Genomic DNA, 22,654 nt, shown 5'->3' with positions numbered 1-22,654 from the left:
TATGTTATTTACTAGTAACAGTACTCGATTTCTTTTCCATGAAAATTATTAAAATTTGAATAAGTATTTGTAACTGACATGAATAAACAAGTAGTAGTATAATTAAGATTATTAAAAAATATTATAGAAACATTGTCTAAAACATGTTGAGTTTTTAAATAAATAAGTTCATATATAAGTTAATATATTCATATATAAGTTTTTATTATACTATTAAAAAGTTATTGTCTGCTGATACCCAGTTATTTTCTCCCTATAACAACAGCTTTGCGATATCCACAGTTACTGTGGAGTGTCAGCCGAGCATACAGAACTGCTGTACGATCTGCGCACACTCAACTTCATCATCATTATCATCATATTCGTGTACGAAATTCATCTTCATATTACCTTTGTAATTTGTTTTGTATTGTGACAATTAATTAATAATTTAAATTATTTTAATTTTTTACATTAGACAGTGAACAAGAATGCTGTATTTGTTCCTTAGAAAAATCATTAAAGGTAACATTAATTCCTTGCAATCATAAAATATGCAATGATTGTGCTAACGAGCTAATAATACAGAAGATTTCTGAATGTCCATTATGCAGAGAACAAATAGTATATTTTAATAAGATAGGTAATAATTTAACAATTTTTAAATTATCTTTACAAAATAAAAATAGTTTTAGATTTCATTTAAATTAAAATCAACAATGTTAGTCTAATTTCAATTAATAAAATTCAATCTTAAATTATTAAAAACTGAATAATATTAATTTTAATGTGGTTGATTATGGTTATAGGAAAAATTAATTTAATGTTTAAAACATGTTAAAAATAAAGTAAAAACATTTAAACGAATGAAAAGAATGTTGTGTAGATTGAATTCTTCCAGNTTAAACGAATGAAAAGAATGTTGTGTAGATTGAATTCTTCCAGTTGAATACACAAAATAATAGCGATAGTCAATTTTATTATAAACCTAGAAATAGAGAGCGGAATAATATTTATTTATAATTTTTACAAAGCTATACATATAAACACGCTATTTATTTATTACAATCCAATTAATTAAATAAATGTCAATATTTTTTTGGGTGTTTCCTTATTACATACATATAACAATTGTTTGACATATTTTAATTTATTTTATTTTATAACATGTAGAGTTAATAGAAAGATGTCCATGCAGAGAAGAACTTAGACATGTAGTCTTGGAACCTTGTCTTCACAAGATAGGTGTAGATTGTGCTGATTTTATTAGTAATAAAATGTATTATCAACCCAAGTGCCCAATATGCAGCAAAAACATTGAAGTCTTTCGTACTGATGGTCTGTACTAAAATACTAAGAGTTTGTTTAACTATTACTCATGCAATGACTTAAAAAATATAAAATGTAATATATTTTTTTCTTTTTAAAACTTTATAATATCCTACGATTTATAGTTTTCAAAGAAAAAATTAACTTTATAAAGTGATTAGATTGAAGAAAGTGGATCATACATTTACCCTTAAAATTGTATCAACTTTTTATTTTAAATAAGAACATAATATGTTGATTAAGCATATATTATATGCTTAAACAACTTACAAATGAAAAAATGACTGGTCGTTAACAACTTTTTATCCAGTATTTTTGGAAGTTTTTATCACTTAAATATAATGACTAGGAGTAAAAAGTGGGTCTGTTTTTAACTTGTATTATTTATGAACCGGTTGTTTTTTATGTATTTGGGTGATCATTATATGATGAACTTAAGAAATTTGATGCCAAGTACTCGGAATTTCTTTCTACGTATAAAACAAAATTTTCGGTCAATATTGATATTCCATTTATCTATTTAAATATTATTTATATGAAAAAAATACTTGTTTGTAATTTGTCAAAAAGCTTAATTCATCCGAAATTTTTATACGCATAGTTTTACCGTAGCGTTGATTATTCATTGGGCTAAACTCATAAGGAAATAATTTGTAGACAATGCAAAATTTTGTTTTTCGTAGTTGTTAAAGGATAATTATAAACCCTTACCAGGCATAAGGGATGCTCTTAAAAAGTAGCTAATATTTCATGAATAATATGTAACATGTAAATTATTCTTATTCTGTGAGTAATTGTGTGGATAATTATAAAAAATGGAAAGCATGAAAATAGAGTGAGTTTCGTGGTATAGGTCTAATTATTACCATGCATAAAGAATTCTTTGGTAGTCTAACAAACTGTTTTAATTTAACATGCTACATAACAAAACAATAAAAGGCATGGTAGCTGTATTCAAAAGGTGAGAAATTACAGAAAAGCCGATGCACATACCAACCACTACCTACTTTATACAAAATTCAAATTACGATTATCAGTGAAATGGAAAATGACATCGAACCAGAGAAAGATATAATATAAAAACGTAAGAAAATATCAAAATAAGTAGAAAGTATGTATAAATCTACGACATTCTAGAAAGGACTAGACTAATATAGAAAATCGAATGATATGAACGTTTGTGTAAATAGCTTTATTAAAAACAGTTATATTTGAAGACAAATAAAACACACGAATAAAGTTTTGGGAATAAGAAATAAACAGCAAAAATAAGACTGGTTTAATGATTTATGCATTAATGCCATAATCAAAAGAATTGAAAAAAAGGATATTGCAAAGTATATTCCTGTGAGTACAGGAAAATATTTATATTTTCAAAGAACAGATTAGACAAACTAAATCTTAATGAGAAAAAAACGATTACATGAAAAGAAATAAATAAAGGAGATTGATAGTAATAGATATCATACTAGAAAATTTTCCAATGAAAGCGGTAATTTCAAAGTTGATGTCAAATCACATATTTGAATATTATCAGATGAGTTCGGAAACCAAATTATGNGCTATCAGATGAGTTCGGAAACCAATTTATGGAAGAGAAGGTTATAGTAAATCATTTCAAAGAATACTTTAATAGGTTCTTAAACCAACCAATAGTAGAGGGAGACGACGAAACTATCTACTACTATACAACAGAACCGAAAAAAGAAAAACCTAAGCAAGAAGAAATTGACAAAATAATCAACAATTTTAAGAATAATAAAGCACCTGGAGGAAACAATATAGCGACAAAGTTCCTAAAGAAAGATGATACTGAAACAAGAAGAAAAATTATGGAGATGATTTCAGGTGTATGGGATACAGAAACTTTTTTCAAAAACTGGAATGTTGCAGTAATAAGCCTTATATTAAAAAGGAAGACTCGGTCAAAACAAAGAATTACAAAAGTATATCTCTCTTAGATTACGATACAAATAATATAAATCATTACTATTAAAAAGGATTAACCTATATGTTAATGAAATAGTCGGGGAGTATCAAAGCGGTTTAGAAAAGGTAAATAGATATTGGATCATTTATTTACACTAAAGCAGATAATGACTAAGTCTTATGAATTTTATAAGGAATTGCACTATGTATTTATAGACTAGAAATAAACATTGATAGGGACAAACTATGGGAGGCACTGGAAGTACTAGGCATTCCTAAAAAGTACATAAGTTTTAAAAAAGTATGCAACAATAGAACTATATGCAGAGTTCGTTTTTTGCAAGAGATCTCTGAAACTTTTGAGGTAAAATGAAGTCTTAGACAAGATTATGCTTAATCAACCACTTTGATTAATCTAGCATTAGAAAAAGCAACGAGAGAAATATGGGACGGTTGAAAAATGGAAATATGTGGGAATTGGCGTATATTGGCGTAGGCAGATAACGTTGCAGAAATGAAAAGCAGAAGCCCAAACATAGACCACATAATAGTAGATGAGTATAGTTTCAAAAAAGTGGAAGTATTTAAGTACCTAGGCGTTAACATAAATAGCAACAACGACATGCACGAAAAATCAACGATCGAAAAGCATCAATGTTAGCAATCAATGCTACTATAACATAATGAGACTTCTTAAATCAAAACTACTGTCACATAATTTAAAGAAATTACTGTATCATAGCTATTTACAACCAATAATCACACGCACGATTGAAAAATGATTATTGACCAAAGGAAACAGCAAACTGCTAATGACATTCGAAAGAAAGATACTGAGAANGTAGGCAGATAACGTTGCAGAAATGAAAAGCAGAAGCCCAAACATAGACCACATAATAGTAGATGAGTATAGTTTCAAAAAAGTGGAAGTATTTAAGTACCTAGGCGTTAACATAAATAGCAACAACGACATGCACGAAAAATCAACGATCGAAAAGCATCAATGTTAGCAATCAATGCTACTATAACATAATGAGACTTCTTAAATCAAAACTACTGTCACATAATTCAAAGAAATTACTGTATCATAGCTATTTACAACCAATAATCACACGCACGATTGAAAAATGATTATTGACCAAAGGAAACAGCAAACTGCTAATGACATTCGAAAGAAAGATACTGAGAATTAAGACAAAAAACGAAAAAATCACCAAAAGCGCTGACGACAATATCCCAAGATAAGGATAATTAAAAATAATATAAAAAAGGGCTGATTTTCAGAGAGAGAGAGAGCATTTTTAAAGCTCTGAATTGAATTTAGAATTCAGAATTTTCTTGTTGAATTTATTTTTCTTAACTAGCCGCGACCCCGTGTTGCCATGGTACATATTACATATTACAACGCTTATTTACATTTCTGCGATTAAAACTTAATTATTTATCTTTCCGAAAATTTGAAAGTCTAAAATACAATTATTGAAAATAGACACTGATAATTTTTAAATGTCACTGAAAATGTTGAAATAATAACAAGACAATTTACATTAATCAATTATTTAAAAATAATAATCTAGGCAAAGAACGATAAAGCAATAGATCATTTTAAAATACAAATCGTTTCATTTCAAATTTATTCAAATCGTGCTTGATCATTACTATGACTAGGTTTTAGATAGAAGGTTAATATTCTAGCTACTACAATAATACCTCAGCGTATAATACCTTTATAAGAGGAACTTTAATAATTTATTTTATATTTACTTGCCTTTATTGTTCTAAAACCTCAGACTCTATAAACTCGATAGGAATCTCGTTGCTCATAAATTGACCAAATCCCTAAACATACCAAATTTGGTCTACAGCCACACATATATCCATTTTTTATCATAACGCAACCAACTCTTTATACCACCTAAAAACATTATAATCCTTAAAAGTTTCACTAAGATTGCTGTCGACTAACCAACAGTTTTTATTAGAAAAGCACAAAAAATATTTTCATTTGAATTTTTTTGGTGAAGTATCACACGATAGCCTAAAATCTCGTATTAATTTATAATATAACGAAATATTATCTTCAAAATTGACTTTAAATGATCACTATTTAATTATTTGATAATTTACAAGTTATTAATTATTATTTATATATAAATTATGTATAATTATTTTCAGAACCATTAATAAACAAATCATTAAATCCATCTCGATTAAATCGCATTAAAAATGTAACGATTCACTATTTTAATACATTTTGAGAGTAGAAGTAGCTGATATTTAGGGTGATGAAAAATATGGTGTTCCAAGAAGAAATTTTTAAATTAATATATTATACAACCGCGTTCATTATAATATCAATTAATTATATATAATTATCAACATGTAAAAAAAATTATCACATTTAAAAAATATACTGTAATAAAAAAAATGTATATTATCAGTCTTACTTTTTGTCGTAACTCAAAAATTAATATAATAAAAAGAAAAAGATTGAAAGAGATGTCAGAGTTAACTAGTCGGGGTGTGATTTGAGGCTTATAAAATGACAATATAAATATTCCTATAGATTTAAAAAATCTTACCTGATAATTTTTCTTCGGTTGTTATAATAACTTCAGTGATAATGTTAATAAGATGATAAATAAAGTAACACAAATTCAAGTTTTAGTTCACAAATCAAATACGTAAGAACTTCGACAATGGTGATCGCAATATCCACGTATCGTTACGTATCCAGAGCACGAAATGAACAGCGTCGAACAAGGATTTGCTCTGCCTTTTTATAATATTTTTTACGCCCAAAAATCATCATTGTCGAATTCTTATAGTATAATTGTTTATTGATAAATAAGCATAAAATACAGAGACCACCATTGATGAATAGAATATATAAATCATGTTCACATTTTATAGTAACATCAACATATTCTTTTTAACACTTAAGATTAGGATTGATACAATGTATTAAATTATTATAATTAGAATAAAAAAAAATGACAAAAATAGTATATAGATTTCTTTTCAGAAGGAAGGATTTTAAAAGTGACCACTAACCGATTTATAACCGAATCGTGTACACTACAATAGAACTAAACAGCATGAGTGGACTATTTCTCTTAAATGTTTATTTAAATTTTTTGTTAGAAAAGATCATGTCATTCTAAGAATATAATGTACAAACATCCCATGTTATGGTAGTGACGAATATATTACGACATTTTACAAATATGACGTAACTCCTTTATTGATTTATCACAATAAAACAATTAAATCAATTATCCAGTATCTTAAAAATCTTACCAGAAATCGTTAGTTTATTTTTTAGCCTATATTATAACTATTTTTTTCCAAAAATCTGTTTATATGGTGGTTTTAATCTAAACAATAGTCACATCAGCATTATAAGAACAGTATAATGATTTATAAATAATTTTGTTTGGTGGATAAATGAGCGATGTCGAAAAATGCATAAAGAAGGAACTAGTCATAACTCACTCCTCTCTTTGGCAGGGCTTGAAACTGTTTTCATACAGGCTATTCTTCAAAGAGCTAATAACTTTTAAAATACTGGTTCATAATTTTTTTTAATGGTCATTTTATTAATTAGATTTTTTTTCAAACACAAATATAAAATTATTCATGTTGCCATTTAATAAAACATTATTGATGCCCTTATTATATATATATAAGTATAAAACCAAATATTATTTAATAATAAACAGTTGAAATTACACAGTATTATGTGTAATAATAATAATAATAGTACAACATGCAAGTAACAAATGATCTAAATATTTGTGACTTTGTAAGTGATCGAATTTATATATATCTTAAATTAAAGCTTATGTAATGTACTAAAATATGAAAAAAAAAAAATTGACTTCCGGACTTGTCTTCANTATATCTTAAATTAAAGCTTATGTAATGTACTAAAATATGAAAAAAAAAAAATTGACTTCCGGACTTGTCTTCATGATAAAAATGACTGTCGTATTCAAAAATATGCAATTTTTGTGAAAAAATTCTCGATTTTATATTTCATTTTTTACATTTATATTTCAATAACCCTTTGAAAAATGTATGAATTTCTATATTACTTTTCTATGAGAAAATTTTTTTTAATACTCATGGCAGTTTTAAACTTGGAATCCATATTTCGTGAAGGTAAGTAAATTTTAAATAATAATAATGTAATCATGCTTTTATAAAAATAATATTAAAAATATAAACTTTATATAAAACATAAATATTAATTATTAGCAAAATAAAATAAGGGTATATTTTAATAGTCTTCTTCTTCTTTTTCCTTATCTTAATCACAACTGCTTGTGATAGGCCACCCTTATCCTTAAAATACCTTAAAATTAGCTCAACTTCCAAGTTTGAAATTGATATAGTAAAATAGAAAATTTTATGAGAATTAAAAAAATGATATTGTTAAGATTAATAACAGTTAGAAAATTTTATAACTACTATTTACAGTAAATTTATGAAAAAATCTTAATATTTCATTAAATTATTATTATTATTATTTTTTTTTTTGCATTTGTATCATAATAAATAATTCTAATAATAATCATTTCTATGTAACTTATTTTAGGGAAGTATTTTATACTACAGGTATAACGAACCCGAGGCCCTGAGCTCCTACTGGCGAAAAGTTCCAGGAGGATAATTCCAGTAGATAGGAGAATCTCAACTCCATCACAAATGTCCATTAGATATATAGGATAGGTGTGAATAACAAATAAACACCCGTGGACCAAATAGAGAGTGTGGTTGGGCAACGACGACTTCACTAGAATGTCATGGCGTAAATCAAATATTGATGATTAGGCGTGATTATTCACATTGCTTCTTAGAATTAATACCGCGATGTAGAAAGCAACGGGAAACCACTACATGAAAATCTCTAGTTAAATTCATGTTAGCAAACAGTTATATAGATAAAAACGTTAATAATAACGGATGACGTAATCCCAGATTCGGCAGTGGGAGTAGAAGAGGAGCTTCGTCGGTAGTCAACCAGCGAAATCTCCACAACACCAGCAATGTAACAAAAGTCGGTACATGGAATATTAGAAGTATGTTTGAAGCCGGAAAAATTTACATTACAATTAACGAGATGATTCGACTTAACATCTCTAATCTCACTATAATAGAAATGAGATGGCCTAAGTCGGGTAAATGCCAAATAAATGAACACATAGTTTATTATAGAGGAGAAGATGATGATAATAGACACATAAACTGTGTTGGAATAATACTGAATAAAGATATTAACAAAGCCGTAAGCGGATTCATACTGATGTCGGATAGAATATCAATAATACAATTAGAAGCAAATTCAAATAAGATGAATATCATAGCAGCTTATGCCCCGACTGCTGAAAGTGACGAGGAATTAATAGAAGATTTCTACGAAGACCGTATTAAAGCACTTAAATTTACTAAAGATAGAGACACTAATCTAATCATGGGAGACATTAACACTAAAATTAGGGAAGGCAAAATTCCATGGGTAGTCGGAGAGCTTGGGTTGTAAGAAATGATCGCGGAGAAAAACTGATTCAGTTTTGTATAGAAAAGAAAATAAATTAATACTTGTTTTAAATTCCCCAAAAGACGATTATACACTTGGAAATCTCCTAATGGCATGAAAATGTATGTGGTGCGGAATCAAATAGATTATATTTTAATTAACAACAGATATAAGAATGCAATCTAAACAGCTAAAACATATCCAGGAGCAGATGCTCCTTTAGATCATAATTTATTACTAGTGAAACTCAAGATTAGACTTGAAAAGATAAAATAACCTACTCGAAAAATTAAACCTAACTTAGAAACCTTGACAGATGGAAAAATACAAGAAGAATTAATGACAGATATTGAAAATAAAATAGAATAGTTACAAATTAATACAGTAAACGGAAAATTGGAAGTCAATGTTGAAAAAACATGGCTATCACTTAAAAAGTTCATTATAGAAATAGCTAAAAGTGAATTGGGACAGAATATAAGCATCAAGAAAAAGCGATGGATTACTGACAAGATTCTGAACTTAATGAATGAAAGAAGAAAATATGAAAATGTAAATGATCAACAATATAAACAAATTCATAGACAAATAAAAAGAGAAATACGGCTTGTAAAGGAAGAACACTTCGCAAATGAATGCAAAGAAATAGAAAATTATATGAGAGTAAGTGATAGTTTCAATGTTTATAAAAAAATTAAAGAAACAGCCAGAATGGTATCAAAAGCACAAGAAAGCATCTTAATAGATATGGAAGGGAATTTAATAACGACCTTGGGGAGAGGTGGCAACAATACTTAGAAAACGAACTTTTCCACGACGTGCGGCAAGAAATACACGAAATAACGTTTAACGATAGCGGACGGCCAATATTGGTGATTGAAATTCAGGAAGCCATAAGCAACTCAAAAAACAGGAAAGCAGAGGGCTCAGATAAATTACCAACAGATTTACTGAAGAATTACTTGACCAATTCCATCTGCATAACGCGCTTAACAGAGTTGTTTAATGCTATCTACGATACAGGCTACATACCAAATGATTGTCTACACTCCAAATTTGTTGCAATACCCAAAAAGGCAAATGCAAAGAAGTGTAATGAATATAGAACAATTAGTCTTATGAGCCATACACTAAAATCATTTTTAAAAATTATGCACAACAGAATGTACAAAAAAGCGGAAGAATATATGAGTCAAGAACAATTTGGCTTACGTAATGGTCATGAAACTAGGGAGGCTTTATTTAGCATTCAAATACTAGTTAAACGATGCAAAGATATCAACCAAAAGATTTATTTGTGCTTCATCGATTTCGAGAAAGCTTTTGACATGGTAAGACATGAATGACTGTTTGAAGTTTTGCGAAAAAATGGTATAGATGGAAAAGATCTAATTCATAACGAATTTGTATTGGCATCAGCAAGCTAATATTAGAATAAATGACTTCTAATGACTTTAAAATTCGAAATGGAGTTCGACAAGGGTGTATCCTTTCACCATTGCTTTTCAATATATATTCGGAAGAAATAATGCCGGTGACCTTGAAAGAGGCAGAGGAGGGCATTGTTTTAAACGGTAAAATTATAAACAACTCGAGATATGCAGATGATACCGTGTTGATAGCTGGCAGCATCGAAGACCTACAAAAGATATTGGACAGAGTAGTAACAGTCAGTGAAAATTTAGACGTACATTTAAATTCCCAAAACACCATAATATGACAATCGATCAGGAATAAAGCACGATAAGTGTGCTTAGACTTAACAATGTGTCCTTAGATAGAGTACATAAAATTTCTTATTTTGGACAATTATTGATAGATAACTGGGATCATTCATACGAAATAAATTGTCGTATAGATAAAGCAAGGACGGCTTTTATGAAAATGAGAAGTATTTTTTGTAGTTATCAGCTAAGCATGAATCTCCGAATCAGAGCGATTCGTTGCTATGTATTTACCGTACTTTTTTCTGGAGTAGATACTTGGACTCTATCCAAAGTTTCGAACAACCGAATTCAAATGTTCAAGGTGTGAATATACCGCAGAATATTCAAAATTAGTTGGTGCGATCATATAACGAATGTCACAGTATTAGAAAATACTAAATTATTAAATTTATAACCCCGTAAATGGGGGAAACCTCCAAAAAAATTACAAATTTAAAAATGGCTAATTTTCGAATTTTTTTCAATTTTTTTTACTTAAAAGTGCCATAACTTTGAAAAAAATGAATAATATAATTATTTTTATATAGATGCATAATATCATTACCTTTCATTTGGTATATTTTTTTCATAAATTTAACCCTTAACCTGCCCACAAGGGGGGATTTAAAATGACAACTTTTTCACAAAAAATTAATTTTTTTAACTTAAATTTTGAAAATGTTCCGGAAGGTCTGACACTTTTATATATATCTTAAATTAAAGCTAATGTAATATGCTTTATCATGAAAAAAAAAAATTTCGGACTTTATCTTATCTTCATGGTGAAAATGGCTACCGAATGCTATTTTTGTGTGAAAATTTTCGATTTTGTATTTTCCATTTTTAACTTTATTATGCTATAACTTTTTGAAAAATGTATGAATCATTACAATTTTTTTATGAGAAGTAGTATTTATATAGATCTTTCATTCGACATACTGTTTTTTTAAATCGGACCATTTCCCTAAATACAGGGGGGATTCAAAACATAAAAATGCATATAGAAAGTAGAACTTTTTCAACTTAACTTTTGAAAGTGTTCCGGAAGGTCTGACACTTTTATATATATCTTAAATTAAAGCTAATGTAATATGCTTTATCATGAAAAAAAAAAATTTCGGACTTTATCTTATCTTCATTGTGAAAATGGCTACCGTAGGCTATTTTTGTGTGAAAATTTTCGATTTTGTATTTTCCATTTTTAACTTTATTATGCTATAACTTTTTGAAAAATGTATGAATCATTACAATTTTTTTATGAGAAGTAGTATTTATATAGATCTTTCATTCGNGAGAAGTAGTATTTCTGTACATCTTTCATTCGACATACTGTTTTTTCAAATCGGACCATTTCCCTTAATACAGGGGGTATTAAAAACATAAACTTTTGAAAGTGTTCCGGAAGGTCTGACACTTTTATATATATCTTAAATTAAAGCTAATGTAATATACTTTATAATAGTAAAAAAAAATTTCGGACTTTATTTTATCTTCATGGTGAAAACAGACATTAAACTTAATAAAAAAAATACGATTTTTGTAAAAAAATTCTTTTTTATATTTTTAACTTTATAATGCTATAACTTCTCGAAAGATGTATGGATCAATATAATTCTTTTTTTTGTAGATGCATGATGTCTTTACCTATCATTTGGTATATTTTTTTTATAAATCTGACTTTTTACCTGCCTACAGGGGGGGATTCAAAATGACAACTTTTTCACAAAAAATTGACTTTTTCAACTTAAATTTTGAAAGTGTTCCGGAAAGTCTGACACTTTTATATATATCTTAAATTAAAGCTAATGTAATATACTTTATCATGGAAAAAAAAAATTTCGGACTTTATTTTATCTTCAAGGTGAAAATGGCTACCAAATGCTATTATTGTGTGAAAATTCTCAATTTTATTTTTTACATTTTTAACATTATAATGCTATAACTTATTGAAAAGTGTATTGATCAATATAATTTTTTTATGGGAAATACTATTTTCTAATAATCTCTTTTTTATTCTACATACTTTGTCTNGATCAATACAATATTTTTATAAGAAATAATAGTTTTTAATAATCTCTTTTTCATTCGACATACTTTATCTTAATCAGGATATTAATAAGGAACTAGCAGATCATGTAGCTTTTGGAATAATCCACCAATTTTTTAAAATTAAACACTATCTAAAGATTTATCGAAGCGTTTATTTTTTTGATAGTGATTTTAATCACTGTCAGATATCATTATACTTGATCCAACTATGTCACGTCACCACTGTGCCGCGACCCCCCTGTGCTGGGTTTTTTTTATTAAGTTTGATGTCTATTTTCACCATGAAGATAAAATCCGAAATGCATAATAAAGTATATTACATTAGCTTTAATTTAAGATATATATAAAAGTGTCAGACCTTCCGGAACATTTTCAAAAGTTAAGTTGAAAAAGTTCTACTTCCTACATGCATTTTTATAGATTTGAACCCCCCATGTATATAGGGAAATGATCCGATTTAAAAAAACAGTATGTCAAATAAAATATGTATATAAATACTACTCCCCGTGAAAAAATTGTACTGATCCATACATTTTTCAATAAGTTATTGCATAATAAAGTTAAAAATGTAAAATACAAAATCGAAATTTTTCACACAAAAATAGCATTTGATAGCCATTTTCACCGTGAAGATAAAATAAAGTCCGAAATTTTTTTTTTGCATAATAAAGTATATTACATTAGCTTTAATTTAAGATATATATAAAAGTGTCAGACCTTCCGGAACATTTTCAAAATTTAAGTTAAAAAAATTATTTTTTTGTGAAAAAGTNAAATTTAAGTTAAAAAAATTAATTTTTTGTGAAAAAGTTGTCATTTTAAATTCCCTCTTGTGGGCAGGTTAAGGGTTAAATTTATGGAAAAAATATACCAAACAAAAGGTAATGATATTATGCATCTATATAAAAAAGATTTATATTGATATGTTCATTTTTGAAAAAGTTATGGCACTTTTAAGTAAAAAAAATTGAAAAAATTTCGAAAATTAGCGATTTTTAAATTTGTAATTTTTTTGGAGGTTTCCCCCATTTACGGGGAACAAGGAATTTTTTTCAATTTTTGAGGGTAATGTCTTCGACTAGACACGATTTGTGATCTTTTGACGTATCATTGAAAGAAATCGGTTCGGTGAGAGCTGAGAAAAAGTGGTAACAGACATAAAAAAAAAAAAAACACATCTTAGTAAAACCAATACCTTCTCAGCTTCGCATCGAAGTATTCGCATCGAAATAAGTTATCCATTATAAATTTTTAATATCTCATTTGAAAATATTTGTATATGTATATTTCTCTACTTGCCTTGTGCATATGACTATACATGCATATATATTTAATATTTGGCATATTATAATAAATTATTAGATTTGGCCTATATGTTTGTTTGTGCAAGTTTTATTGATGTGTAATTTGTAAACAGAATCTTAAATATCGTACATTTTTTGAATAATAATTTAGAATGAATATCTAAATGACTGAATTACTTAAGAATTGTCAAAAATTAATTTAAAGTGTTTATTGCGTCGTACTATAATAGTTATTGCTTTACACGCGAATTAACTTTAATATAAAAAATGGTAAGATTTTTGAAAAATACTTAAATTTTTAAAAATGAATATAAAAACTAAAATATGCCAAAAAACACAAGAATGTAAATTTTTTGCTGAATATATAATGGATAAATTAAAGAAAAATATCATATTTTTATTAAAACAAATTAGATACTGTTATTTGTTAAATTTAATCTTCATTTATTTCTTACAATAAACTAAGAATAAAATAAAGTAATGTGACTTTTTAGACTATGCTGAATCAATCAATATTTGTTATAAGTTTTTGTTTAGCTTTTCAAGGTAATATTTTAAAATAACCATTTTAATATACCATTTCATTTTCTTATTATCTTACATTAAAATTTAAATTGAGTTTTTATTTTATATAGGAACATTGAAGTACATAAATAAATCAATCTTTACCAATCCAACCAAACCAATAGATAACTTTTTTAATATACGAGTTTACACAATTTATTGAATGATATTATGTTAAAAATCTTCATTTAAATACTTTTTTTTCCTGTCAAATAATTGTAAGGACAACATTGAATAGTTGAGATAGGAGCTAATGATGATTTGAAATACTTTTTACGTAATATGAAAGTCAGATCACCCTAAAACTAATACACTAAATATATTTTATAACGTTTTAAATTTTTATAATAAATATTATTACTATTATTATAACGTCCTTAAAACTTATGCACGTGGTAGAGAAAATGCTAAAATCTACAAAAGTCCAGCACAGTGGAATCCCACCTTTGTACTTAGCAACACGACTAGAGATGTTCCCAACTGAGCTATTTACTTTCATAAATTTATTTTCATATGCTAAAGGTATTTTTTTTTTTTTTTTTTTTTTNCTTTCATAAATTTATTTTCATATGCTAAAGGTATTTTTTTTTTTTTTTTAGGCGTGACAGTTTTAAATGTGGCATCCTTATTTCGTGAAGGTAAGGATAGGATATCAACATAACCTCTTTGATCAAATAAGGGAACGGCTAGTTGTGGCTTCACTACTTCTGATGTCCTTTAGCTTGGTTTGAGCGTACTATTGAGGGTAACACAAAACAAAATAGATCAACGTTGAAATACGCGAACAAATACATAATGTTACTTATACTGTGGATTGGATTATCTTTTTTCCAATATTATTCACTGAGAGTAACCTTTTTCTGTGCTTGCATTTAATAACCAAGTTTAAAAACCATTTCTAACTAAAATTAGGAGGGTGATACGTTTAATATGTAATTAATAGACGCTTGATATGAGTATTTATTACAATAAATATGAATTTCACAAATCAAGGAGTTTTAAAAGACTTTGTGATGAATTTAAAAAAGATTTAGTGGTGAGCCAAACTATACTTAACACAATTAACGGTTGAACCGAGATATCAATGAGTTGAAAAAAAATCACTACCAAAACAGAAATAATTCAAAAAATAAAACCGAAAAATCATTTCGATTCCTAGTCATGAATTTTTTCAACATAATTCGATATAGATGTATTAATTTATTAGATATAAGAAAAATTGTCAAAAACCTTAAGTATTACGATTCCTAAAAATTGTGAAATAGCAATAAATTATTTGCCATTATTTAATATTATTATAAATAATAATAGTAATTATATAAAATATTTTGTTTTAGTTGGCGATGAAAAATGTGAAGTTTGTAACAAAACGAAACCGCTGGTATTTTTAGTCACTTGTTTACACCGATTGTGTGCCACGTGTGCTTACGATGTTTGGTTTAAAAATGAAGGTAATTGTCTGGTTCAATCATGTGGAAAACTTGTTTATAATTTCGAACATATCAGTACGTATTTTACTTGAATTTAAAATCTAAAGTTCTTTTCGTGCATAATTTTTTAATTATATAAATTATTTAATTACAGATGATAACGGGTTATGTTATACTTGTAAAGAAGAAGCATCATCAGTAGTATTATTTCCTTGTTTTCATAAAATTGGCAATTCTTGTGCTTATAAACAAGATGAACAACAATTATTGTTAAAATTTCGACAACAAACATACATTTTACCATGGAAATGTCCACAATGTTATACTATTGTAGAAGGAACTATAAAAAGAAGTATGAAAATAAATATGTTAAAATTATAATTTTTTTTTTTTTTGCAAAAACGGAACTGGCTTAAATATCTAAGGAATTAACAAAAAAAAACACAGTACAATCTTGATAAGGTATTGTTGGGGCGGAGCAATGGAATACCAGTGTAGTACTGAAATCTATCAGTGATTAATATCACTACCATAAAAAACGGTGCGATGGGAATCTGAACATTGAATTTTATTATTAATAGGGATTTATGAATTATGCCATTATACTATTGTTCTGGTTTTTGTGTAATATGGCAATTTAGAGAAAGATTGAATTATCTGTAATTGATGTAAGGGAGTGACGGGTTGTTATGAGTGTTTTTTACAAACCAAATATATGTCTATTTTGTACATACTATACTACTCAAAATAAATTTTAATGTATTGAATAAAATATTGACACGGCCACTCGCTGCTTCGTGATACACGATGCCCCGCGACTCGTGTCACCGTTATCAGCTGTCGCCTTACTATGAGTATTTGACAGACCAACACCGCGTGCCATACGCCACGGTGCAAAGTCCAGTAAGTGTCGCACGACCATTCCCGTTGTCAAAGTGATAATATCGAGGTTGTACGCTACCGGCTCCAGACGTGCCGCTTGACCGGACTCGACGAACCAATCCGCACCCAGACCCTGTCGCCATCAACGCTGCTAACTTTTTAACGCCCTAGGTTCATACCGGACACCACGTCGCCGACGCCAACCCAACCGCGATATTAATTAGTATTAACTATGTATTAATTATGATTAGTATTAACTATGTTCGTCTTTTCGGTTTGTTTGTTTTTTTTTAAATAACCTCTTGCTGAATAATAAACAGCCCACGGGTTGATAAAATTATACTAAAGAAATCATTTTGGCAAAAATTTTTTATATAGTAACGTTAAATATTTCCCTTTTCTTAGTTATCATTTTTTTAAAAATCTAACACTTAACATACTCACAGGAAGGATTCAAAATAGCAACATTTTTACAAAAATAAACTTTTTCAACTTAACTTTTGAAAATGTTCCGGAAATACTGCGTCCTTTAAAAATTTATTTTTTTTTTAAATACCTATACAAAGGTTTATCAAAGTAATGAGTCCATCAATTTTTTTATAAAATTAACATGAATCTAACTTAGATTATGTATAAATTTAAACTTGTATTGATTATTTTACCTCCTGCAAATTAAGAAAAGCGACTTTGAATTTTTTAACTAGCTAAAATAGTTCTTCTTATCTATTCATTCATTCATTCGGGGTACAGAGTTCGAACCCCGCCATTCAAACTAAGTTTTTTTTTTATTTTCTTTTATTTCTTTTTTTTTTTTGGTGATGGAAAACAAAATTCAAATACAATACTATATTATTATATATCAATTTCATACAATATTTATAATCTTTAGTAGATATTTAATAATATATTATACTTCAAAATAAAAAAACTACTAATCAGAAATAATAAAATAAAGAGGAATAAATTTTGGTTTTAGTCTAATCCATACATTTTTTACAGTTTAACACTATTAATAGATTTGCATCGAAACGTTTTTTATGACAGTGATTTTAATTACTATCAGATATCATCTATACTTGTTTGATCTATGCCACATCCACAATTTGCTGCGACCCCATTATGCTACCTTTTTATAAATTGATATTTAATTTCTCAGATAATAGTTAAAACATTTTTTAATATTAAATAATATATGGCAGTTTTAAGTATAAAAAAGTTTAGAAAAAGTCGAAATTAACCGATTTTAAAAATCGTAATTTTCTTAAGTATTTTGCCTTTTACAAGGAATAAGGGAAAATGTCATTTTTTTAAACTAGATAGAATTTGTGGAATAGCTTAATTCAAACCCATCTTGTAATTAAATTTTTGATTGGATACTTATAAAAAGTATATTAAAAGAAAATTTTATTATACATAATTAATGTATATGTTAGTTATTAACAATAATAAAAATGTAATTGAGATATGCTAATTTTTAAATGTAAACTCCTTAGACTATATAGTTTAAAAAACTCAGCACAGAGGGGTCGCGGCACAGTGGTGCCGTGGCATAGTTGATAGTATAATGATATCTGACAGTAATTAAAATCACTATCACAAAAAACGCTTCGATGCAAATCTTTAGAGAGTGTTTAGTTTTAAAAAATTGGTGGATTATTCAAAGAGCTACATGATCTGCCAGTTCCTTATTAATATCCTGATTAAGATAAAGTATGTCGAATGAAAAAGGAATATAAATATTATTTCTTATAAAAAAATTGTGTTGATCCATACACTTTTCAATAAGTTATAACATTATTAAGTTAAAAATGTAAAATACGAAATCGAGAATTTTCACACAAAAATAGCATTCGGTCGCTATTTTCACCGTGAAGAAAAATAAAATCCGAAATTTTTTTTTTTTATGATAAAGTATATTACATTAGCTTTAATTTAAGATATATATAAAAGTGTCGGACTTTCCGGAACATTTTCAAATGTCAAGTTGAAAAAGTTAATTTTTTGTGAAAAAGTTGTCATTTTAAATCCCCCCTGTAAGCAGGTAAAGGGTCAGTTTTATAAAAAAAATATACCAAATGAAAGGTAATGATATCGTGCAACTATATAAGAAAAAATTATATTGATTTGATTATTTTTAAGAAAGTTATTGCAATTTTAAGTAAAAAAAAATTAAAAATTTCGAAAATTAGCGATGTATAAATTTGTAATTTTTTTGGAGGTTTCCCTCATTTACGGAGAACGAGTGAAATTTTTTCAATTTTTCAATTTTGTGGGTAATGTCTTCGACTAGATACAATTTTTGATATTTTGACATATTATTGAAATAAATCGGTTCGGTGAGAGCTGAGAAAAAGTGGCAACAGGCACAAAAAAAAACACATCATAGTAAAACCAATATCTTCTCAGCTTTGCATCGAAGCTTAAAATAAAAAACGTTTTTTTGTAATAATTCAGTAAAATTAATAAAAATGAAAAAAATATCAATGTTAACTGTGAACATCAATCACTTTTAAATTTTGATAAAAGTTGAATTCATTAAATATCATAATACAAATAGGATTTAAAGACTGAATTGGGTCAAATAAACTGATTTATTTCTGTATCGTAAATATGTTTATTTTATAGCGTTTGATTTTATAACCAAAAATTTTAAATAATGTTTATGCTATTAAATTTATGGTAAAATTTAATTTAGATTCAATAAAACATTTTTGCAATAGCTGCACTGTCGAAATTGCTGTAAAAATCATGAAGCATTGTAAGCATTATATTTGTCAGATTTGCATAAATAAAAATAAAAATTTTAATAAGTGTCCAGTAGAATATTGTGAACAAATTCAAGATGATTCTTCAGAAAATGGTAAGAATTTACGTACTTTATTTTTTTGATTTTATCTCCACTTTAACTTTAAAAAGAAATATACAAGAACAATGGCTTTTACAAGCAAGGGGTCATCTTTTTTTTTGACACATACATATATTACTATAAGTACGTATGTTTCAAAATCTAACATATAGCATTTTAGAGGGTTAAAATACGCTATCAAAACCCACTTTGTTATTAATTATCATTGTACAAACAACATATTTTTTTATCACTTTGAAAATTTGAGCTAGATAAACAGCATTTGCGTGAAGTTTTACTTTATTATATTAAATGTGCAAATAGTTAAAGTGCATAGAAATATTGTGTGTGCTNTTTACTTTATTATATTAAATGTGCAAATAGTTAAAGTGCATAGAAATATTGTGTGTGCTTATGATTATCACGTATCCAAAAGGTACGGTTGAACGTGTACAAATGCACACAATAATGTCACCGAAAATTAATTTACGAACCAAAGGAGCAGCAGCCCATTTATTAGCAACGTCACACAATAATGAAATATAAATGTCTTTTTATAGTCATAGTTCGCTCTACCAATTTAAATAGCACCAAAAATGAATACACTTACAACATAGCACAATTGCACAATTGTAATCAGTAAAACTAGTACGTTAAATTAACAGTATAAGGAGTTGGTAAGGTCGAGGTAAGATATGTCGAAACGTCGTAAGAACAAACCAAAAGGAAGGAAACCACACAAAAGATGCGTAACCGGTCAAAGAGATCGTCGGAACGAAAACGAAAGCAATATACGTGCTTCATATTCGGCGGCGGCGGCCTTATCTCGGTGTCAAGGTCGGAGAGACATCCGATGACAACCGATTGTCATATTAATAGCTTCCGGTGCCGTGTCATGGTGATCATGCTCTAGGTATTTCAGCTTGTTAACGTTTTATAAGTGATAATTTTGATGTGAATGTCAAAAGCGTCAACCAAAAAAGTTTGAAGATGCAAATTCGCAACTATTATTGGATGAATACTCAACTTTAATTGAAAAACAAATGACAATTGAACAAAAAAAATGGGTGCCGTATCGATTGAAAGAAAGAGACATCGAAAAACGAAAAACCGTTTGCGAACTTTTGCTTGATCGGTTCAAAAGAAAATCTTTTTTACATCGAATATATATATGAGTAGAAAAAATGATACTGAGTTGCAATAACAAATTAACTATATATATGTTCATTTATTACAAACAGTATTGAGAACATATATACAATATCTCCTTTTTTTTATATACAAAATATATAAAATAAATAATATTAAAATTAAAAAAATACTGAAACATATATAGAAGGAATATATTATAAATTATCGAAATGTATAAAATAGACAAAATGATCTAAACGATTTAGAGGTTTAATTACTCTTTTCCGTACAAAAGGAGTAAAATTATTTGGTGAATCATTTTCTTAACCATCATTACCGTATGTTCTTAGGTGTTTCTATATTACTTTTCTTTCCATACCTGCTGAATCTATAGGTATATATGATCTAGGTATATGCCATTTTTTAACAATTTTACTCATTTTTTTGATCCCTATAATCTATTATTTGTTCGGGAATTACACTTTTTTCCCTGTTTTATCATAGTAACTTTTAATAGTAATCATTTTGTCAGTCCGGTAAGAATGAAAATCATCAATTTGTGGTTTTAGTTTTAAATTAAAATTGGTATATTTGTACTAAGAGGCCTANTTTGTGGTTTTAGTTTTAAATTAAAATTGGTATTTTTGTACTAAGAGGCCTAGTCATAAGCAAATTAGCTGTAAAGAACAATGAGTTAATTATTGGTTAATTTCATAGTAACATAATTTATAATTCAAACCTCACTATCAGTAGAGTTTTAATAATACTTTTGCCTATACCCACTAATTTTTTCTAGGTAGATTATTAGTTTTGAGATCTCTAAGACTAGAAGTTTATAATTGAAAGTTCTATTGAATGTTTGTAGGTCAGGAATATCCTGTGTTAACGTACGTTTTTTTTTGTGTTTTCAAGTCTATACTTCTTATATACTATCGTAACTCAAAACTAATTCAAAAAAATTAATTTTAGAAAAAAGAAAGGTGGTTGACAAAAAGTGGGAGTTACTTCTATTTAGGATGTGATTCGACGAGGGTCATAAAATAATATAAGTATTGACTCTTATTGAATTAAATCTTACCTGATTTTTCTTAGTTTTTAGAATTACTTAGGTGATTAATAAGTTAATTAATAATTGATAAATAAAATAACACAAATTCGATTTATTTCGTAAGAACTTTGACAATGACAGTTTTGATGTAACGATGTCCAGTGCGCGATTTAAACAGATCGTATTGTAAGAGTTTGATCTGTTTTTTATAATATTTTGTATCTCNGAGTTTGATCTGCTTTTTATAATATTTTGTATCCCGAAGTAAGTGTCTATTAATTGATTTGTGGTTGAATCGCTTATATTATAATATAATTTGACACGGCCCGCGTCGCTTCGTTATACACGATGCCCCGCGGCTCGTGCCACCTTTATCAGCCGTCTCCCTATTTTATGAGTATTTGACTGACCAACACCGCGTGCCATACGCCACGGTGCAAAGTCCAGCAAGTGCCGCACGGCCGACGACGACCCGCCGCAAATGGTGCGGTAGTCTTCCTCCCGTTGTCAAAGCGACAACGTCGACCAAACGATTTACACTAGCGTACCGTCGCTAACCTGTTGCCGTCCAAGAATTACGCCGGACATCGCGTCGTCGACTCCAGCGAAAGTGCCGCGATATTATGCGAAGATTTTTATTATTGTGTTTGTCTTTTCGGTTTGTTTTATTTTTTGTTAAAATAACCTGTTGTCGCTCATTTAATAAACGGCTCACGGGTCTCTACCCTCATAACCAGTGTCGACCACATTTTTGCGACGTAAGTCGTGCCAAATTTAAAACCATGCGTTTTTTTTTAAATATTTCTATAAATTATTTATTTAAATTTTTTGTTAAAAATGGCATTTGAACAAATAAAGTAATATTAAAAATTCTAATGTCATTTACTACTAAATTAAAAACTTAAACATTTTATTT

The 22,654-nt window shown here is 27.9% G+C and overlaps 1 protein-coding gene across 6 annotated transcripts in view; it reads left to right on the top strand.

Annotated features, from left to right (window-relative positions):
* Window positions 1–22,654, top strand: part of LOC126901514 (uncharacterized) — a 47,841-nt gene that overhangs the window by 16,406 nt on the left and 8,781 nt on the right. For 3 of the 6 annotated variants that reach the window (XM_050677995.1, XM_050677992.1, XM_050677996.1), the window contains 7 exons: window positions 266–394; window positions 458–622; window positions 1,153–1,317; window positions 15,002–15,040; window positions 15,740–15,907; window positions 15,987–16,184; window positions 19,410–19,574. In XM_050677995.1, coding sequence (XP_050533952.1) covers window positions 266–394; window positions 458–622; window positions 1,153–1,317; window positions 15,002–15,040; window positions 15,740–15,907; window positions 15,987–16,184; window positions 19,410–19,574 — 1,029 coding nt within the window. The remainder of the gene's footprint in view (window positions 1–265; window positions 395–457; window positions 623–1,152; window positions 1,318–15,001; window positions 15,041–15,739; window positions 15,908–15,986; window positions 16,185–19,409; window positions 19,575–22,654) is intronic. The other 3 variants (XM_050677997.1, XM_050677994.1, XM_050677998.1) reach the window with 2 other exon arrangements.

Source organism: Daktulosphaira vitifoliae, unplaced genomic scaffold (genome assembly GCF_025091365.1).
Source record: "Daktulosphaira vitifoliae isolate Bord-2020 unplaced genomic scaffold, ASM2509136v1 Scaffold_3, whole genome shotgun sequence".
In the NCBI taxonomy this organism is placed as follows: domain Eukaryota; kingdom Metazoa; phylum Arthropoda; class Insecta; order Hemiptera; family Phylloxeridae; genus Daktulosphaira; species Daktulosphaira vitifoliae.
Note: the sequence above shows the minus strand (reverse complement) of the source record. Positions and strands in the feature narration are given on the sequence as shown.